This window comes from Heteronotia binoei, chromosome 2, assembly GCF_032191835.1.
Source record: "Heteronotia binoei isolate CCM8104 ecotype False Entrance Well chromosome 2, APGP_CSIRO_Hbin_v1, whole genome shotgun sequence".
Lineage (NCBI taxonomy): Eukaryota > Metazoa > Chordata > Lepidosauria > Squamata > Gekkonidae > Heteronotia > Heteronotia binoei.
In genome coordinates this window covers 131,971,188-131,992,128 of record NC_083224.1, presented here as the reverse complement: position 1 = coordinate 131,992,128, position 20,941 = coordinate 131,971,188, and the positions used below count along the sequence as shown (strand labels likewise).

The following is a 20,941-nucleotide window of genomic DNA, read 5'->3' as shown; positions in this document are numbered from 1 at the left end:
TCAAATGTTGTAGATTGTCTTAAAAGAATTCATACCGCACATCTTGAATAAAATCATATATTTCACTTTACACCTCCCAAAAGGTGGGAAAATAAAACAGATTTTTCCTGTATTCCCCTAATTGCCTATTTTTTTCCATTGGGAAAATTGAGAAACTCCTCAGTCTTTTTCATAACATGCATTTGGAAGAAGTGAAGTGCTTTTTAAGAAAAGTATTTTTCCGTTTAAAAGAAAATATTTCACAGGAGGGTTTTTTTTAAGTGCACCCCCCAAATTTTCCACTTTTTCTATCAAAAAATATCCTTGGGGAACCCCCCTCAATTTTTTACACTTTTTTACTGGGCATTCACATTTCTAGTCACTGACATGGGTTATAGGAGTCTGCAGGAGTTTGAGGAGTAACTCATTTTTACTTCGTTCTTAAATTAGTAGAGTGATTAGTGATCACCTGAAAATTAATCTCGGTTACTGATGAGTAAAAGAAGACACATAACTAATGTTAAAGAACACTCTTGTGTGTCAAAATGAAAAGAATATCTGCCTTTATGTTCCTTTAATCACTCTAATTGTTTGAGCAATTGTCTTAGTTTACTGAAGTCCATTAGGAAGTAATCTGAATAGAATTGACTCTCTAAAGTACAGAGCCATAGCGATTCTAATCTGTGTTACTGATAATGAGGACAGGATTCAGGCAATTAATTTATTCTGATTGGATATTTATTTATATACTTCATTTATGCCCCACTTTTCTCCCTAGTGGGGATTTAGAGTGGATTACAACTATACACTATCTTCATCCTCTCAACAAATTATAATAATCTGAAGTAAATTCTAAAATTCTAACTAAATTGTTTGTCATTTATTTGTTGATCAGCTATGAATACTCATAGAAATGATAAAATAGTAAGAACAATCCCTTCTGCAATAATCTCATATTGAAGGGGAAGGAAGTTGAGGCAAGGTGTAAGATAAACAGCAATAGCTGTACTTGGCCAATTCTGAATTTTTCCAGAATGAATAACCTGGCAGCATCTCAGAATGTAAGGGTCCCTACGGCCACCAGATTCCACACAGTCCATCTCCTCAGGGCACAGCTGCAGGAGGTCATGTCTCAGCAGTGTACGCAAGAACCTGTCACAGCCCATCAGAGAAAATGCAGATTTCTGCCCCAAACAACAGAGGTCATGGAAAGCCATCAAGAACAAAGAAGAGCATAGATGTAAGGATTGAGCGAGGGCAGGGAATGGACACTATCTCAGTCACACAGAAAGTGGAAACATGGCTGGAGGTAGGCCCTGTTCATTTTTTCCCCTGTGGACATACATTGTACCCTACCTTCTTTCTTCTATGAGTCTGATGTCCCCAGTTCATCATTAGTTACTGTCACCTCTGCTAGATCAGTCAGGAGAGACTTTAAAAGCCATTTTTCATGGACTTCTCTGAGCGTTATGAATACACTATGCTGTCCTGTTATGTACTATTAAGACATTGATGCAATGTGTCTCTTAACTTGAGTATGGAGCAGCAGTTGAGGCAAACTGTTTTAGAATTATGGAATCATATGGCTGGGAAGTACCTGAGCCACACACAGAGACCAAAGTCGCCATCAGTTCCAGGAAATAGGGATGAGATGGAATGTACATTTGACTCTAGTACTGTTTGTTTCTGGTTTCTGCTACCATAGCAACACCCACAAGTGGTACAGTTCACAATGGAAAACACTTGCAGTGTCACATATAAAAATGCATTTAAGGACTGAAGAGAGTGGCAAGGCCTTGCAGTTTGAGATTGTGACCTGGCAACCCTATCTAGGCACTTTTTTTTAAAGCAAAATTCCAGTACTATTTTAGACAGTGATTTCTGTTACCCTTTTATCTTTTTAAACAACCAGGGATTCCCCCCACCCCCCCAAAAATTTTTTTAGATGTAAGCTATTATCCATTAAGGCATCATCTGGTGTGTTAGAGAAGATTTACATGTTTCTTTTGTATATTATGAACATTTGGTATCATAAATTGACTTTTTGAGGAATTTTGAAGCAGACCTGTGAATAATTCAACACATATTAAAATCACTACCACTATTCTTTTCTTAGAGGTTTTCCAAGACCCAGAAGCCTATGATAGAGCTTCTGATTCACTACACCCAAATCTCCACCATTCCATTTAATCACTTGTACTTAGGGTGGCCAGACCATCCCGGGCGCCCGGGAATGTCCCGGTTCTGGCCCCCTATTCCCGCCTCCCGGGCTGGCTATACCGGGACCATTTAGAGGTCCCGGTTTAGCCAGCCCCGGAGGCGGTGGGCCGCGGGCGCCGGCGGGGAAGGCGGCGAGTGAGGGAGGGAGCGTCCCTGCGCGTGCGCAGGGCCCCTGCACACGCGCAGGGATGCTCCCTCCCTCACTCGCCGCCTTCCCCGCCCGCGCGCGGGGCCCAGCGGCGGTGGCGGAGGCCTCTCCGCGGCCTCCGCTGATCGCTGGAAGCCCTCCAGAGACTCTGGAGGGCCTCCAGCGACCAGTGGAGGCCGCGGAGAGGCCGCGGAGCAGCCGGCGCTGGTCCCGGAAGGCCTTCCAGAGACTCTGGAGGGCCTTCCGGGACCAGCGCCGACCAGCGAAGGCCTCTCCGCGGCCTCCGCTGGTCGCTGGAGGCCCTCCAGAGACTCTGGAGGGTCTCCAGCGACCAGCGGAGGCCGCGGAGAGGCCGCGGAGCCGCCGGCGCTGGTCCCGGAAGGCCTTCCAGAGACTCTGGAGGGCCTTCCGGGACCAGCGCCGACCAGCGAAGGCCTCTCCGCGGCCTCCGCTGGTCGCTGGAGGCCCTCCAGAGACCAGCGGAGGCCGCGGAGAGGCCGTGGAGCAGCCGGCGCTGGTCCCGGAAGGCCTTCCAGAGACTCTGGAGGGCCTTCCGGGACCAGCGCCGACCAGCGAAGGCCTCTCTGCGGCCTCCGCTGGTCGCTGGAGGCCCTCCAGAGACTCTGGAGGGTCTCCAGCGACCAGCGGAGGCTGCGGAGAGGCCGCGGAGCAGCCGGCGCTGGTCCTGGAAGGCCTTCCAGAGACTCTGGAGGGCCTTCCGGGACCAGCGCCGACCAGAGAAGGCCTCTCCGCGGCCTCCGCTGGTCGCTGGAGGCCCTCCAGAGACCAGCGGAGGCTGCGGAGAGGCCGTGGAGCAGCCGGCGCTGGTCCCGGAAGGCCTTCCAGAGACTCTGGAGGGCCTTCCGGGACCAGCGCCGACCAGCGAAGGCCTCTCCGCGGCCTCCGCTGGTCGCTGGAGGCCCTCCAGAGACTCTGGAGGGTCTCCAGCGACCAGCGGAGGCTGCGGAGAGGCCGCGGAGCAGCCGGCGCTGGTCCCGGAAGGCCTTCCAGAGACTCTGGAGGGCCTTCCGGGACCAGCGCCGACCAGCGAAGGCCTCTCCGCGGCCTCCGCTGGTCGCTGGAGGCAAACAGACAAACTGGAATGCTGGACTTCTACATTTGCTTAGAGTCTGCTGTGAAGTAAGATGTTTAATGCAGAGGCTAACTACTGTCCAAATCTGGTACTTTTATTTAGGCTGTTGCCTAAATAAATAAACAAGAGGATTGTGATGGAGTGGAGACTGTGGGACAATCCAGATGGCAAGGGCTTTTGGAATGCCCTGCATAATATGACCTGTATTCTTTTAAAAATAAGTTTAAACCTATAATCAGCTGAGCTTTGTGCACTGATTCTTAGGGGGAAATATAAGAAGACAGGAAGTAGAAAGGAGGATTCTCTGGATACAGGCAGAATTTGAAACATTCTTAGGCAGCATTTGTTACATGAATTTTTATATTAAACTCATCTTGGCTTCCTGTGCTTTAGTCACCTGATATTACACTTGTATTTGTGAATTGGGCCTAGGTTAGTTCCTAGGTTGGGCTGGGGTCAGTTCCTCTTTCTTTACTTTGCTGCAGCTCTGCCTGTGTATTGCTAAAACAGCCTTTTTGTGTTTGCCTTGTCAAAGCTTGCGTTTCTGCTTTCACACATGTTGATTATGATTTATAGATTATTAAAGCATTTATTCCGGGGTCCCGCTATACCAGCTTCCAGATGGGTCTTGGGGATCCCCTGGAATTACAACATCTCCAGACTAGATCAGCACCCCTGGAGAAAATTGATGCTTTTGATGGTGGGCTCTGTGGTACTATAACCCACTGAAGTCTCTTTACTGCCTAGTCTCCATTCCCAAATATCTGTGTATTTTCCAACTTTGATCTGGCAACTCTCCTTCCCCATAACCCACTGGTTCCTGGGGGGACCTGGCAACCTTAATTGGGCCTCAGGAGCAGGGCCATAACCAGGATTGTTTTTGGGGAGGTGCAGTGGGGCACCAGGTGGGCACTAATTAAATTAAATTAATTTAAACAGTGCATGGCTTTGTATAAGCAGTGGAGCCCAGCTGACTGGGTGCCCAGGGGGAGGTCCTCTCAGAAAGTGTAGACTGGCGGCCAGGTGGACTCGGAGAAGTTAGTGCTATTGAAGTTGGTGCTGTTTGGTGACTGTGTGCAAGTTAACAAATTCCCATGCCTTGTGCTGCCTCCCTGCCTGCCACCCTCCCTCCTTCCTCTCACCTGAGGAAGGAGGCTGCTTTAGCCGCCCTGAGCCTGCTTTAGCCGCCCTGAGCCTGCTTCGGCAGGGGAGGGCGGGGTACAAATAAAATTTATTATTATTATTATTATTATTATTATTATTATTATTCCTCTCACCTCTGCCTGCTGCAGGCTGCTATTGAAGCCACCAATCTATGGGTGCGTTGCACTTCCCCATCTCCATCCTGCTTGTGCTTCCATCTCGCAGCTCCAGTCTCATAATAGAGCCCTGACAGGCTCATCAGTATTTTTGCCCTCCCCCTCGGCTGCTTAGGCAAGAGTTCCTATTGCCTGGCTCAGGGGGAGGTTAGGAAAGGGTGGGGTGGGAGGAGACAGAAAAAGAAAGCCTTGCCTTGGCTAGCAGTGCACTCAGGAAAGCAGTGGCTGCACCAGGTAGGGTGTGTGTGTGTGATCTCTCAATTATGCTTCTTGCCAGTGCTTCAACTAGATGGGCTTCTGCAGCCCAGCCTGATATGGGGAAGGGGAGGGGAGGGAGTGAAGGAGCATGATAGGACAGGGCAAAGAAGCCGGTGTGGGTACTGCAGCTTCCATCTGCAGTGCCTTCAAAGTTCCCTAGGAAGCTGTGAAAGAGGAGGCAAGTGGCAGGGGAAAAAGAGAACTCAGCTTTGCTTCCTGTCACAGTAGATTCCCAACAGGCAAACAGCACACCTCTTGGGGGATGTAAAGGGACACTCCCATTGGGGCACTGCAATTTTGAAAGGGGGCCAAACCCTGTCTACCCCACTGCTGGATATGGCCCTGCTCAGGAGCGGGCTTGTAAAAGAGTCACCAGCCTTCAGCCCTGTTGTTGCCTGTTAGCTCCTGAAAAGCTATCAGGAAAAAAATGGTAGCAAATTAGGGGGCACACCAGCATTGCACCAGTATATAGCATCACTTTCCAGCAAAAACTGGAAGTGATGTTATACTGTGGGGGTAGAGTTGTGAAGCTGTACATAGCAACTGGTGGGAGATATAGGGACATGGGGGTGCATGGTGTGATGTATGCTAAGAGGTCACTTCTGGGGAAATCCCAGAAGGAAAGTCCGGTTGCTCTAGGAATCATCAGAAACCTTGAGCTACTTGGTATCCCTTCTGGGTTTTCCCCAGAAGCTACAATGTAGCACACATGATGCTGATGTGGGTTTTAATTTTTTTTTCTCCCTTTGCTGCTCAGAACAGTGGTAAGCAAAAAGGCTACCAGTGGTCAGCCACCTGCCGTAACAGGAGGCCTAAACAAACATTCTAGGAGAAAGCTGTGCTGGAAAGTGTAAATCAAAATAATACAAAGTATCTTAGCTTCAAGATTACTAAATACACAATGAAGAAACAATATCAGAATTCATGCAAAGTATCAAAATTCATTCTAGAGGTAATATTCAACAAGAATAATCATGAAACAAAAGTCCACCAATACATTTATACAAAATTCCACAGTGTCCTCAAAAAGTCCATTTAAAATTGTCAGGTACAGTGTGACGTCCCCTCTCACTGGCCCCGCCCTGCGGGGGGTGTACGTGGTGGGAGGCCAAAGGGGTGCTTTGGCCTCAGAAAATGGAGGGGGTGGGCATTACCTCACGTGGCCACCTCCTCCATGGATTCAGGCACTCTTTCTCTCTCTGGGTCTGCCTGTCCTCCACTTCCTGCTTCCTCCCTGGCCATTAGCGTTTCCCCCTTTTTATTGCTTCACACCTCCATGCCCCGTTCTCTTCCCTCTTCTAGCCTGCTCTCCCCTGCCCATCAACTCTCTGTCCCCTCCATTGGCTGGCTCCCCCCGTGATGCAGACTGTTCCTGCCCCTTACTGTGCAGCCCCATGTGGGCTCCACCATCTGGGAAGGCTTCAGGGTGTGGCATGCCCACCATGGCGGGTGCATCCATCCTGGCAGCCCCTTCAGACCCGCCAGCCAGCATCTGCGCTGCCTGCTCCTGCATTCCCGGGCCGGCCAGGAGCTGCTGTGGTTGTGCCCAGCAGATGGGGCGGGGCAACCACCTGAAGGCTGCTCCATGCCAGGTTGTCAGGTTCGAGCCTCTCTGCTCCTCCTCCGCCGGGCCCCCAGAATACCCAGCAGAGGCACCACAGGTAGGAGGGCCTGGGGGCACCTTGGACCCTGCTGCTGGTCTCGTCACAGCTGTCCCCGCTCCCTCCGCTGGGCCCGGGGTCTGACGATGCTGGGTTGCCATGGGCCTGGGAGAGGGTGGAATGTGGCGGCCTCGACATACAGTCTCCAAAACAGTTCCTAAGGAAAATGCTGAAAAGAATTAAACAGTCCTTCCTCCCTTACTTGGGGTATCACAATCTCAGTGGTAAGGGTTACTCCTCATACATGCCAATCCCTTTGTCAATCTTCTCATAAGAAAAACTCCAGCCCTGAACAAGTGGTTGACTTGCTGCTTGTTTTGGCTACTGCTTCTACCACAGCAAAACCTCTATAAAACTACAGACACTTAGAAGGTAACCCTAAAATACACAACCGTCTTTGAATATACAAGAAAGTCTTATGCACATCATAGTATTAACGATCAACAAGGAAAGAAGAAATTAAACAAGACAATCTTTTACCAGTCAGCATTCACTCATACATATTCGTTCTCAAGCAAAAACAAGACACCATATTTAAAGTAGTAATTGAAACCAGCTGTTAGAAATTTAAAGTTCCATGACATGATGCACATACAAGAGCCTGAAGACTTAGAGAGTACTGAAATTCTGCTATGCTGTAAACTTAAAGAAAGCAAGTGAAGTCCAAAGCTAAATTCAAACCTAGGGAATGACAGAATTTAATTTTTATATTCACATGGATTCCTGCCTGAGAAGGATCTTCTGGATGTCATCATGGGGGTAAAGTTGCAAGACTGTACATGGCAACTGGCGGGAGATATAGGTGCATGGGGATGCATGCCCTTGGACTGATTTTTGAAGAGAACAAAATACTTAAATGAGTCAAAATTGTGCTTTTTAGAAATAAAATGAGAAACCATCTGTAATGCCATTTCTTATTCTACTGTGGTGTTCAAGAATCCTGGCATGTACTGGGTGGGTGGTACTCCCTACATACTGCATCCCACATTCACAGAGAATTAGGCATGCCACATTTTTGCTAGCACATGTTGTTGAGCATTGTAGAACAATGGGCTTACCCCTTGGAGTGGCACAAATTCCTTAACTTTCAAGGCTTATGGGCAAACTAGGCATTTCCCACAGGGATAGTGTCCTGCCAAGCCCAAAATAGGAGCTTCCCTAGATTTGAATTTAGGGTGTACTAAGGTTTCTTTAAAGTTCCTATTCCTCCAAAAACCCACATATGGTGTTGAGAATAATCTGGAATGTCACTAATTAAATGTCAATGCTTCAACAAGACTCTGCGGCTAGTGGTGCATAGTCTAATCTCCATGTGAGTTTATTCTGTTTCTCCTTGTCCTTATCCTGGAAGAGATCTCTTTGGCAGCACTACTGGTAGCTAAACTGGGATCCATGTTGGAATGCTCAGATAGCTCCTCCACAGACATAACATGAATAGAAGACTGTGGTAGGGAGAATTAGCTTGTTGCTTCATATGAATATTTAGTGTCTTTGTGAATGTGATTTTGTTTGACTTTTACTCCTACTAGCGTCATCACCAGATTGAAATAAAAAGAAAACTTGAAAATTTGGTGAAGAAAGATCGCGCTCAAAGAATAAAGGTGAAGTTCCCCCCTGCCATTCTTGTGTTACAGAGAGTTTTGAAAACCTGTTTTGTGTATGTGTGCATGTGTTCAAGCACACAGACACACATGTATATATACAAGTATACACTTTATGCCTTTCCTAAGAACACAGAAAAATTACTTAATTCATTTCCTTCCTTTATATATACCACATCTTTCTCCCTATTGTGGACCTAAAGCAGCTTACATTGTTCTTTTCACCTCCATTTTATCCTCATGGCAGCCTTGTGAGGTTGATTAGACTGGGAGTGTCTGACTGGTCAAGGCCATCCATCCAGCTTACTAGACAGAGTGGCAATTCAATCATGGTCTCTCAGATCCTAGTCTGATACTTCAACCACTACATCACATTGACATATTGGGCACAAGTTCTCTTAGAAAAGTGTGTTGTCAGATTCTGTAATCTGACAAAGCCACTGTGTTCATATTTCTTCCACATCTTCCTCTCATCCTGTTCTTGATGCTCTTTTATCTATATCCTGCTAGTCTTAATTTAATCAGTCTTTTTTTTTTTGTATAAGCATATTATACAAGGAGTTTTTAGAAACAATGATCCATATCCCCAAATATAGTTGCTAGTCTTGATTCTTTTCTGAGGACTGATGATCAAAATGCTGATGTAATTGCCTGGCAAAATTGTTATTCAGACATTACTCACAACAGCAGGGTTAAGGGAGCATACTGATTTCCTAACAGCAACTCTTTCTCAGGCAGCTAAGACTAACAATTTTCCCTTCATCTAGGTGGAACGATCAAGAAGGTCAGCAGAAGACACACATTTCCTGCTTTCTCCACACCCACCCACTGCACCAAAGAAGCATTTTGGGCACCGCAAATTAGGTGACAGAGGACAATCAGGTCATTTGGTGAGTGTTATAATGAGGACCTGTAGGGCAAAAGGTATCCCATTACTGATCTATCCTATATTCAGACTCCCAATTATACCATCATCAGACACAGCCTTGTTCCATCTGCAATCAAAGTGATGCTTCCTATTTGCTGCTCTGGAGGAAGGTCAGATCTTTATTTATATGTTAGCCACATTTTTATCCTACTACTCTCCCCACCGACTCAGGTTGGCATACAGAGAGCTGTTGCATTTGTTCCTCACAATAACTCTATGAAGTAACTTAAGTTGAAAGGCAGCAACTTGCTGAAGGCCACTGTCATAGGTCAGTCAGGACTGTGAGAAGAGGATCTATGTGAGCCAGATCTGAGTCAGCAGAAGCCAGCAAGCAGAAGGATGAGCTGCAGGCTGATAAGGATTTACAGCCAACAACTGATGCAGAACCATTCTAGTCTCCATCCATGAGTCTATAGGTGAAACTAAGCTGATAGTTTCCAACCCTCCAGCATTGCTTGTGTCCTGGCCTGATGCCAGTTGCTTGAATAGTTGCAGAATTACTCCTGAGCATCTGGCTGCAAATTGGACCCTTAGCCACATGCTTATGAAAAACAAGCAAGAGAGGCTACTAGGTGTGGAAGGAAAAAGCCAACTGGCCATTGTTTTGAATCCTGCCTTGCCTGTGTGAACCTTGGACTGGCTTCTGGCTACAGTTTTTGACTCTGCTTGACTTCTGCTTGTGAGTAACCCTTGAACTGCTTGACTCTGCCTCTTGAACAGTCCTTCACAATGGCTTTCTTGGCTTTGAACTCTTGACTTGGTTTCCCTCATTTTGACTTTGACTGCCCTCCAGGAACACACTCTTGGCTTTTTCTGACCTGCAATGGCCACCCAGCCAGTTTTGACACTGAGTGAAGACTGGAATGTGGTTCTCTGCATATTTGTCTTGTAAAACTACTGACTCTTTTAGGTATAAATTAATATAATTGTACTCTAGCTGTAGAATGTCAGTATTTAGAACTAATTAACTTTGTTTCACAATGAAGATCTTCTGCAAACTGTATTCTCTGTTTCTGCATATAATTAAGTGTGGATAATTGCAATGTATTGTCACTACAACTGAGCAAAGCATCCCATATGATTTTCTTCATTTCCCAGTTAGTGTAATGGATATAAGCTGCTGTGGGCCAATATATTTTGAAATGTGTATTCCTAAGTCATGTGCTGAGTGATATTTAGACTTCAGCAGTGTCCTTGGCTACTTGCTCTTTAAGTGTTCTCTCCCATTTATTTACATTGTCTAGGCTACCAGTCCTCGACCAAGCACTGCACCAGGAAACATACAGCATCCAGTCCGACTGCAGCCACTTTACAGCAATGCCATGGCAGAACCGATTTTCAAGACTGCTTCAAGTTCCAGACCAAAGTTCTCAACGTGTGAAAAAGTGCATCGTTTTGCCAGTGGGGTTAGATTTTGCTGTTTTATAAAAGCACTATGGTAGAAAGAATTATCAACAGCTATATTCAGTATAGTGAAACAAATCTAATTACCCATTATACTTCCCCTCGGACAACTGTAACCAAAGAACTCTGGAGGAAATTGTCGTGGCTGTTACATAGATTATATATAAGTTATTAGACGACTAGCATAATATTTTAACTCTGTATTGGCTAATGTTCAGGCAGAAGGTTCTGTCATACCATGGGGGGCTTGTACCAGGACTGCTGTGGATGCAATGGCCTTCTAGGTTTTACCTTACTAGTTTTTTTTCTTTAAAAAACTAGTAGGCTTTTAGTTTGACACATGAGCATTCCTGTTTAAGAAACAGGTGCTTATTTTTATAATTGGAAAACAATTGGCAAAAAAGTAATCCCTCTTTTGTTACTAGTCAGTGAGTATGGGAAGATATTTCAAAAGGATAAAAGGCATCTTAAAGCAGGTAGCAAACTGTTTTACCAGAGGGTTGGGTCAGAATTCTCCCCTACAAAATTGTTGCTTCCCTCCCATACAAGTTATCCAAGGAGAGTGGGGTGTCATTTGGAAATGTTGTGGCTCCACACAGGGATAGTAGCTAACTACAATCCTGATTTTTACTCAAGCTTTAAACTACAGTTCAAGTGCATCAAAATAGTATTTGCAGATATGCAATTTCTCTGTGTTCACATTTTGTCAAACTTTGTTCAAATGTTTGGCTCTTTTCCTGTCACTTTTTGGAAATTAAATTTAATTTAGCACCTGGTACCAAGGAGGCTAAAGGACTCCTCCTTTCCAGCATAACTAAAAATCCAGTATTAGAACATCAATGCTTATGTTTTATGTGTTTTTAACAATTGTTTAGTGTTTTTCACACCATCAGTTTTAGTCAGAGTATTTCCCCTCAGGAATAGACTGGAGCAAGCCAAGCTGAGCAGCCCCTGCAGTACTATGTTATGAGCCAGTGCTGTAGGGTCTGCTTAGCTCAGCAGTACCAACAATGGGCTCATCCATGGATTCATCTGTTGTTTCTTAGCAGCAGTGGAAAAAGTAACAATTGGTGAGCTGATACCAACTATCATTGCGGAGGAAGGATGCAAGTCAAGTGGCCGCTGATGGTAAGGTTGCTGAGGCTTGGCTTGCTCCTTTCCCCCAGTGGCCCTCTAGGGAAACTTCCCTGTAAGTTAAATGGCCAGTCTGCTCCCCCCTCCACATTGTTCAGTTCTAAATACACACCTTTCTTTACCACTGGAATATTCTGTTTGTCGCAGAACTAGGAATTCTTGAAGAGGATCCAAGGCTGAATTATCCATATTAAGCAAAATTGCTTAATTTTTCTTCATTTCCTGTTTGTCATTTTCTATACTTTTTGTGGTTTTGCTAGTGATTGGAAGTAGCAAAAGGACATGAGGGCCCTGAAACACATATTCAGTTCACTACAGGAAATCAGAGGGAATAGTCCCTCTGACACTTCACTATGGAGTGTCCACACAATCATGTGGACTAGAAACCAACTTTCGTTGTCCTGATTTTTGCTTGAATATGGAATCCAAAAACAACTTTGGAAAGTAATTTATCAATGTTATTTATAACATATATACTTTAATAGTACTTTAGATTTTAAGTACTTTAAAAGTACACTTCAGGTGCATTCACACTACACTAAATAATGTGTTTTGTGATTGGATTTTTTACTTGTGTAAGAATAGCAAAAATCCAGTTGCAAAACACATTATTAAGTGTAGTGTGAACATACCCTTTCTGAAACTGTTTGGTAATGAGCCATACAAATTGGCTGTGATGGTTCAAATTAATGACTAGAGCATAGATGGACATTTTCAAGGACAATCATTAGCACTGCTATAGTTAGTGGTGGTAAATTCATGTGTATTCAACAACAAATGTGTTTTCTTCATCTATACCACATTACTCCCGGAAAACACACTGTTTAATATGAAGGAGAAACATTTTTGTAAATATGCGGGAAGATCGGTCACAGTTCCTTGGAATGTGCTCACTGCTTACGTATAGGTACATATCTCCCCTTCACACAGTGTTTAACATTGTGTGCCCTGTAAAGTATGAATTAATCTCATGGAAAATAATCTCATAAAATTAAGAAACACACACACACAAATCAAACCCTACTGAGCAATTAGCACCAGTGGAAAGATTGAGCCAGTAACGGGTTTGTGGAAATCCATGTGGTTATTTCCAGACTCTTGAAGATAATAAAACATGGACTAATCAAGGCCTCACTGCTTAACCTCAGGCATACACAAGATCAAAACATATGGAATATGTTTTTAAATCTGGGTCAGGACATGAAATTACTAAGTGGTTTATGAATCTCATTCCATCGTGCATTCATTGAAAAAGTTGAAAAGTCATCTTTTAAAGATTTGTTAAAGATTTGATAAGGATATCGATTGTGAATTAATAAGAATTGGTTAAAGGTGCTAAGGTGTAAAGCAGTGTTACAAAATAAGAATTTGCAGTTTACAGCAGACCGGAAATTCACAGGTGACTCTACACCTACATGCATGCACAAAAATCTCAATTATTAGAACACTGTAATCAAACAAAAATATCTACAACTGCGCTTGAACCTCATTTGTATGTTACATTTTCTATCTTATTTAATTCCCCCTTTATGCAAATACAGTCTCTGGAATTGCTTTATTTGGGTAGGTGTGGGGAGAAAGGAAAAGATAACTCTTTCCTTTCTTGCAATTTTCTTACTGGAGAGCTCCCCCACCCCAAAGTTGCCTGTATTCCAACTGGGGCAGATGTCTGTATTTTTTCTTATGTGGAGGTGAAAGAAGTTCATGGATGGTTTTTTTCCATAGAGTAAATTGACAAGAGAGGAAAGGATTACAGTTTCCTTTTTCTTATGACATCATTTTCTTCCTTAATAAAGCAATCCTGGATACCACATTTGCAAAAAAAAAATTATGTCATAAACACAAAATATATATATAGATAAAACCGTAATGTGTTTTTAATCCTTACAGTCTGATTGTTACATAAGTAGGACAATTAACTATTGACAAACATGATTTCAGGGAGAGAGAGGTTTGTTAAGACCAACGTATTCAATGGATTATTCATCTGGAATATCCCCATACCAGCTTCCCATCATTAACAATTATGTGATACCTATACCACCTTCACCCCCCAAAACTGAGAAAAATATCAATATGATGAAATTTGGAACATCAAGAAGTCGACGATACCGTCCAACAACTGCACCAAATGGTTTGGAACAATCATTAATGAAGGTAATAGATCTTTTCCTTCCCGCTATCTCTATGTTGTAGTCCAAGTTGTTAATTTCTGAATACACTTTGCTAAGTATATAAAGAAGTGATGAAATATTTGCTTTTGTTAAGAAGAGGGGAGAAAACCCTTAACTGGTATGTAGTTCACTTCCTTTAACGTGTACTTTGAATGAATGCAGTTTGCTCACTCAGATTGTTTCACTTTAGATTTTCAGTACTATACTCGCTAAACAAACTGAAATATTAGGGCTTTTTTTGAGCAGGAACACAGTTCTGACTGGCTTGGTGTCAAGAGTGTGGCCTAATATGCAAATGAGTTACTGATGAGCTTTGTCTACAAAAAAGCCCTGTGAAATATGATTCTGAGAACAGTGACTGTCCTTGGGAGTCTACATGCAGGTGGAAAAGATGTTTTAACTCAGAAAGTGTAAAGCACAGTCAAACAACTAATTGTCACACACACTTTGCTGGTCTAAGTTGCAGGTCTTGTTTGTTAGATCAGTATTTCATTTCCATAATACTGGACCACTGAAAACACTTATTGGCATATGGTTTGTTGTGGCTAACAAACTTTGTTCTTAAATTCTGGGGCTGTAAATTTAGTAAATTTTCAAAAGATGGAGCATCACCCATGGATCTTCTTGTAACTGAAACCTAGTTCTCATATAGTTAGAAGACTCCCTGAGTCTGCTTTGGTGTGGAGGGCGGGATATAAATGCAACCATGTAGTTTTTTCTCTTACACAATATATCTACAGCTCTTTGCTAAGCAATTTTTTGGTAACTGGGATTTGGTAACTGTATTTGATAACTGGATGTCCAGTTCTATGTGTTGGATTTCCTGACCATTTTTCACTGGTACAAAGGCATTTCTGCTATCAGAGGAGAGGGGTTGGATTTTACCAGTTCCCCCATGGCTGACCCCACATTATGCCAGTTCTTGAGGTGGTCCCCTCAGTCATAGGGACAGCAATTCAGGAAATGTGTGGAGCAATGACAGGAGGGAGAACGTGAGAAATCTTCATTTGGATCTAGCCCTATGTTATGTCCATGTTATGCCCAGTATATAACACCCTGTATAACCAAAAAGTAAGGGCAATATGAAAAAGACTCAGGCAAAATTAATTTCCCCCAATTTTGTATAAGTAGGGAAGTTCAAAGTAGAATTTTCAGTTAGCAAACGTCTGGTTAGCCAAAGCTCACCCAGGTTAGTTTAAGGTAGCACTTTCATTGGGCCCTTACTATATGGAACACACAGCAAGGTGGTGGATGACTGATTTGAATTTTAGCAGAGCAATTGTCCATGCCTAATCTCCAGTTATTTGTCACTTTGCTACATGTTCTGCTTGTCTGGTCTCTCTGTCACATTTTTATCTGGCCCTCTTAATTGAAAGAGGTCAGGGTGATATCCGTGTTTTTCCTTTCTTCTGTTTTAGCATGTGGTTGCTGCATGCTGGCAGCACAGACTGGTCTTTTAACAGCGAAGTGCAGAGCCAATGTTTGGTGATACAAAAATGCAGGTATTTCATTGGATTCCTGTCCTCTTTGATACAGGACACAGGCAAGTTCTACAAGCCTCTACACACCAACGCATATGTTACCATGATGTATTTGGGGAAAAATGTGCACTTGTGCCATGACCTTTTTGATCGCCGAGATGAAATAAAAATATATCAACAGCACTGTGGAGGAGAAAATGTTTGTGTATACAGAGGCAAAGTGCTGGAGGGAGGTGAGCATGAAAAAGCCCGACTTCATTTTAATTCTGGCAAACTTTTTTTCATATGAATAAACTGTTGAAGTGGTAGCAAAATTATTTTTGCGACACTCAGTCTAGTTATGTGTGTCCAGGGACTTATATACCAGCTGCCTCAAACTAAGTCTAGATTTACTGTTCCATGATTGAAAATGAGACTGCAATTACTTTTGCAAATTATGGAAAAAGGGTTGTACAGGAGTGATTTAACAAAATACTGTGGGTTAGATTAATTTTGGGATGGTGATGTATGGTTAATAAAATGCTTGCTGGGGTAAAATGAATACCAAATTATCTGCTTACACGAAGCTGTAATATATCAGTGTGAGATGTTTATTGCTCCAGAAGGGAAATGAATACACTCTTGAGGTTTGATTCAGAATCTGAATCAATGGGGACTCTGTTGACTTAAGCAGAGCTGTTTCAGATGTAATCACAAATGCAACCTGGGGAAGAATACTATGCTAGGTAGAATTAATATCATGCTATTGCACTGAGGATGGGTTTATGTTCTACTAATATTTGACATTTATTCAGCTCCTTCCTGTGTTTAATGCTGTACACAGCATAACTATGTTGTATTCCATGCCAAGAAGTTAAGAGTCCACAGTAGATGGACAAGAGAGTAGTCTGGGAGAAGGCCAGGATTAATGAGTAAAGAACAACCAGTTGACAGTGAAGAAGCAGGCTAGGATGATACAGGGGAAGGCTTTCTACCCAAACTGTAAGATATTGAAGGAGAAGGCAGCAGTAGCCTACTTAATGGGGAAGGCTTTGTATGTATCCAAAGCTGCATCGCAGAGAAGTAGAAATAGTGGGGTTGAACCCCATGGATTTGCTCCCCAAGAACCTCTTGCAGCTGGGCAAGGTTTCTTGTACTAGGGAAAAGCATAATTGCTAGAAGAATGGATCCATGGGATCCAGCTTAGTGAGTTATATCCCATCACTGTACTTGGCTAACTATGGAAACTTATTCCAATACAAAGAGCCTTACTCCGGAGGAGGACAGTTCCTTAGAGGGAGGGCTCTAAGGTTAGCTGAGTGGGGTGGTAGGAATGAGTGGGGTGGTAGGAATGAGTGGGAGGAAGATCACAGAAGCAGATGAGTTTGTCCAAAACAGAAGGAATGTGGAAAGATACAAGGGTAGCAGTAGGAAATGTGTTGAGACAAAAGAACCTTATTGAGAGAGCTGTGAAAATAAGGACTGTATGTTTCCTATATCATATGATGGCAAAGCAATACAAGAGATCACAATGACAGAAAATAACATTTAGGGAAGGGTAACAGGGAAGAAACAGGGAAGATTAGGAAGGAGGATATTAAATTGACTGGAGTGAGATGTGATTGGAACATTGACAGAAGCCCAGTAGTAATCAGAAAAGTGGATCTTTGAGATACTGAAAAAGGAGCAGGATTTGATAGCCACTTGGAAATTGAAAGATGTGTGTGTGTGCATTTGTGCATGTGTGTTTCCTGATAGATTAAGAATGGGTTTGGAGATCATCACAAAGTGGGGTGAGAGTACCATACCTAGTGGGGAAGTTTCTGCTAAAAAGCTAGGTAAATGTATTTTGCTGAGCAAGTGGGATCAGGCTGTGAGTGTCATCTAATTATTCAGTAAAAAGTATTGTATTCCATGTTTTCTACTGAAAATAGCTGAAGCAATTAAAATGTTTTTAAAAGGTTATCAACACAAATAGAACATACAATACAATATTAAAAACATCACTGTCCCATAACACTTTCAAATCAGAAAATCAGAGCTAAAAGGAGAAAAAACTGACAAGCCAGAGAATAAAAAGTAACAGCCATCATGCACAAGGCAGAGAAAAAATATTCATTGATATATATGTACAACATTTATTGATTTTTTCACATGACAACATAATGAATGAAGTGCTTTACAGTCATGGCCTTCATCTCCACAACAAAACAATTGAAGTGGGTTACCGTTTAATAATAGTGCACCGTTGAGAAACTGTTCATTTGATGAATTTATGGCTTCTTGAGTCTTTCTTTGCCTATTGGGCAAAACTGGCTGCTTGGTTTTACTTCTAGACTAGTGTTTCTTAAACCTTATGAACTTAGTTCCTCTTCCTAACTCACAAGTATGTATTACTGTACAGCTCTTTCTGTTGTGAAGCATTTTGTTCACTATACTTTTACTTATGTCTCGGAAGCAACTGAAACTTGAAAAAAAACCTATTATATTTCTCTCTATACTAGAAATTGAGAATTGAATGTTCAAATGTTGCCTCACATAAAAACCTCCCAGCCCAGCATTTTGAATGCTATCACGTCAGGGAGATCGTTTAATGCTAGTCTTTTCCCTTATGGACTACTTTCAACATACAAAGTCTTTGATGTAAAAGAGTGCACAAACATACCTCCCACCTTTCTAAAGATGGGCAGCTCCAGGAATAATGTGTCACTTGCTTTTTATTCATGTATGAGCTGTCTCTTAACACTCTTTAAACAGAGTCAAATAGCAAAAAACATTTTGTTTTCTCCAATTCCAGATACTTTCCACTTCACCTCCAAACGGCACCATGGCTTTCCCTTTAGCCTTACCTTTTATCTCAATGGAATGCAAGTGGGCAGGTTAAGTTCTTGCTGCGAATACAAACATCGGAAGGGTACTCGGCTAGGAGGCAAGCACGGACACTTTGGTTTTGTCAACGTGGAAAGATCATCTCCTTGTTATAAGTATGGATAATTGACTTTTGTTCATTTAATTCTGTTGGGACCTTAACACTACTTAAAGTAGACACCGAAGTGAAACATCGCTCTAATTTAATCAAACACAAGTCCAGTAGCACTGAAAGACTAGTAAAATGTATTCTAACATACTCTTAACCAATACACCTTCTAAGCTGTGGAGTCTTGTGAGCTACTGGCATTACAGTTGTGAGCAAGCAATTTAGCTAATGCATAAATTAGTTTGCTCTGGGGTCATCCTTCCTGAACTAAGACAAAAAATGTGTGCGCTTGAAACTAAAAAACTAGCTCACACTAACTCAGCTTAGAGGAAACATTGCTCTTAACATGAGTTCTGATTTCATCAGATGCATTCTTGAGTTTGCCACAAAATTATTATTTCAGGACATCATGGCTCTTCGGGTATCAGTGTACCATCTTAGATCTTATTGATTTCAAATTCCAGAAGAATAGCTATGCTTTTATTTTATAACAGTGAATTCCATGACATAAGCTTTTGGGGGCCAGAGTTCATTTTGTTCATTGTCTGTAGCATTATGCTTCTAAGGAATGAGTTGTGACTTCACTGAATCTCATACGGCAATATATTTGTTAGTCTTTAAGGGCCTCTGAACTCTTTATTGTTTCGCTGCAGAAGAGTAATACAGCTATCCCTCTGGGTAACTGTAGCAATATGTAACTGTTCTTTTCTGACATGAATTCTAGTAGGAATGGGCACAGACCTGAACACCGAACTAAAATCTGGCCCGGACTTTACCTTGTTAGAGGTTCGGACAATTCGGTTTGAAAATCACATGTTCGGACCAGGAAGTCTCTGAACTTTCTGCCTGGTTCAGAACCTCTCGTGCATTCTTGGCAAAGAAACTTGGGTATGGGTGGGATATTTCCAGCCATCGAGGGACCAATAGTGACAATCCGAAGCAGACAGGCAAGTCTGATTTCCAATGACAGGCATTGATCTGACTTCCTCAGGATGGGGGGGCAGGGAGGAATGTATATTTTTTGCGAGTCTTGTTCTCCTTGTGCATGAAATAATATCTTTTGGTGGACTAAGGGGGAAAAATTACTGGGGTGGGTGGAGAAACCTGTTGAATCTCCTGACCTCTATACAAACTGCCAGAGTAAAAGCATCACCTCTCTCTCGTTTCTCCTTTCCTTGCATTCAGAGCTACATTTCTTTCTCCTCCTCCTCCCACCTTTTTCTTTGCTTTGAGGACTGGGGAACATGGATAGATTTTTTTCTTTTAAAACATGTTTTTGATCTGATTTGGGGGTGGACTGTTCACTTTTGTGGATTCTGAAAACTGCCCTTTCCCTGCTTGCTGGCTGTTGGGTCCCCTTTCTGCTCCTCCAAAAAGCACCCCATTTCTTCTTGCATTGCTTGAGTCTCTGCCTGGGGGGTATCCTCTCCTCTCCCACTCAGGCACCCAAACTACCTAAAAATTTCTGGGGAGAGCTTGGCTAACTGCCCTCTTCCCTGGCTGTTGGGTCCCCTTTCTGCTCCTCCAAAAAGCACCTCGTTTCTTCCTGCGTTGCTTGAGTCTCTGCCCGGGGGGTTTCCACTCTCCTCTCCCACTCAGGAACCCAAACTACCTACAGATCTTTTTTAGGGGTCTGTAACTCAGCACCCCAAAGTCCAATGTGGACCAAACTTGGTGGGTACATTGAGGACAGCGAGCTGGAGACAACCTGCCATTTTGGAGCCTCGAAGCGTTGTGGGGCTTTTTAAAAACAGGACCAGTTCGTGAACTGGTTCGTGAACCAGACTGTGGTTCTGTTTGTGAACTGGTCCGGGAACCAGTCCAGTTCTGTTCGTGAACTGAACCAGCATTTTCTGGTCTGTGCCCATCCCTAATTTCTAATACATGACAGCCAACTTCAGATGCATGAAAGTTTAATGTAGGGATGGTCATTCAGATATTCTTGCATTGAAAATACTCCTGGAATTCCCTGTTTCAGCTTGGGGATATCTGAACTGACCCCAAACCCACTCGAATTTTCAGGAGTGATAAAAATTATTTAGATGTTTTGGATTCAGGAGAGGCAGCAGGAGCCGTAAGGGACAAGGGAGAGATAGTGGGGCCATAGTGCCAATATTGCTGTGGAGCTTTAGATATACCTTAAATTTTAAAGATCCCTGTGGTAGACTTGGTCTGTAGATGCCTGGTCTTCCCCACCCATTGGAATCAGTGGGAGACCTTGTCTTTCAACTCAAAGGCCAGGTCTAGTGCCCATTGGAATCAAAAGGCAGTGTACTAGGCCTCTCAATCTAGGCATCGTCTATCACAGTGGATCTTTAATTTTTAAAGAGTTGTGGCAGCATTGGGTCTGTGGCCCAGATGCAGCATCCAGGCTATCTCATTTCTCCGTTGTTGCTCCTGTCGCCTCTGCTTGCTTTAAAGCAGTGGCCCTTTAAAGTTTAAATTGGCAGTAGACCTGGTCTCTTGAGTCTAGATGCTGACCCTAATGTCCATTGATTTATCTATAGGCCAGGTCTATGGCAATGGATCTTTTTAGTTTAAAGGTCTACGGCACCACTGGCACCACAGCCCAGGTGAGAGCTCTC

General features: G+C 43.2%; 1 protein-coding gene across 1 annotated transcript in view; it reads left to right on the top strand.

Moving 5' to 3' along the window:
• Positions 1–20,941, top strand: part of ERICH3 (glutamate rich 3) — a 132,356-nt gene that overhangs the window by 52,839 nt on the left and 58,576 nt on the right. Inside the window, exons 4-9 of the mRNA XM_060232026.1 lie at positions 8,208–8,279; positions 9,047–9,169; positions 10,452–10,613; positions 13,687–13,902; positions 15,456–15,633; positions 18,177–18,363. Coding sequence (XP_060088009.1) covers positions 8,208–8,279; positions 9,047–9,169; positions 10,452–10,613; positions 13,687–13,902; positions 15,456–15,633; positions 18,177–18,363 — 938 coding nt within the window. The remainder of the gene's footprint in view (positions 1–8,207; positions 8,280–9,046; positions 9,170–10,451; positions 10,614–13,686; positions 13,903–15,455; positions 15,634–18,176; positions 18,364–20,941) is intronic.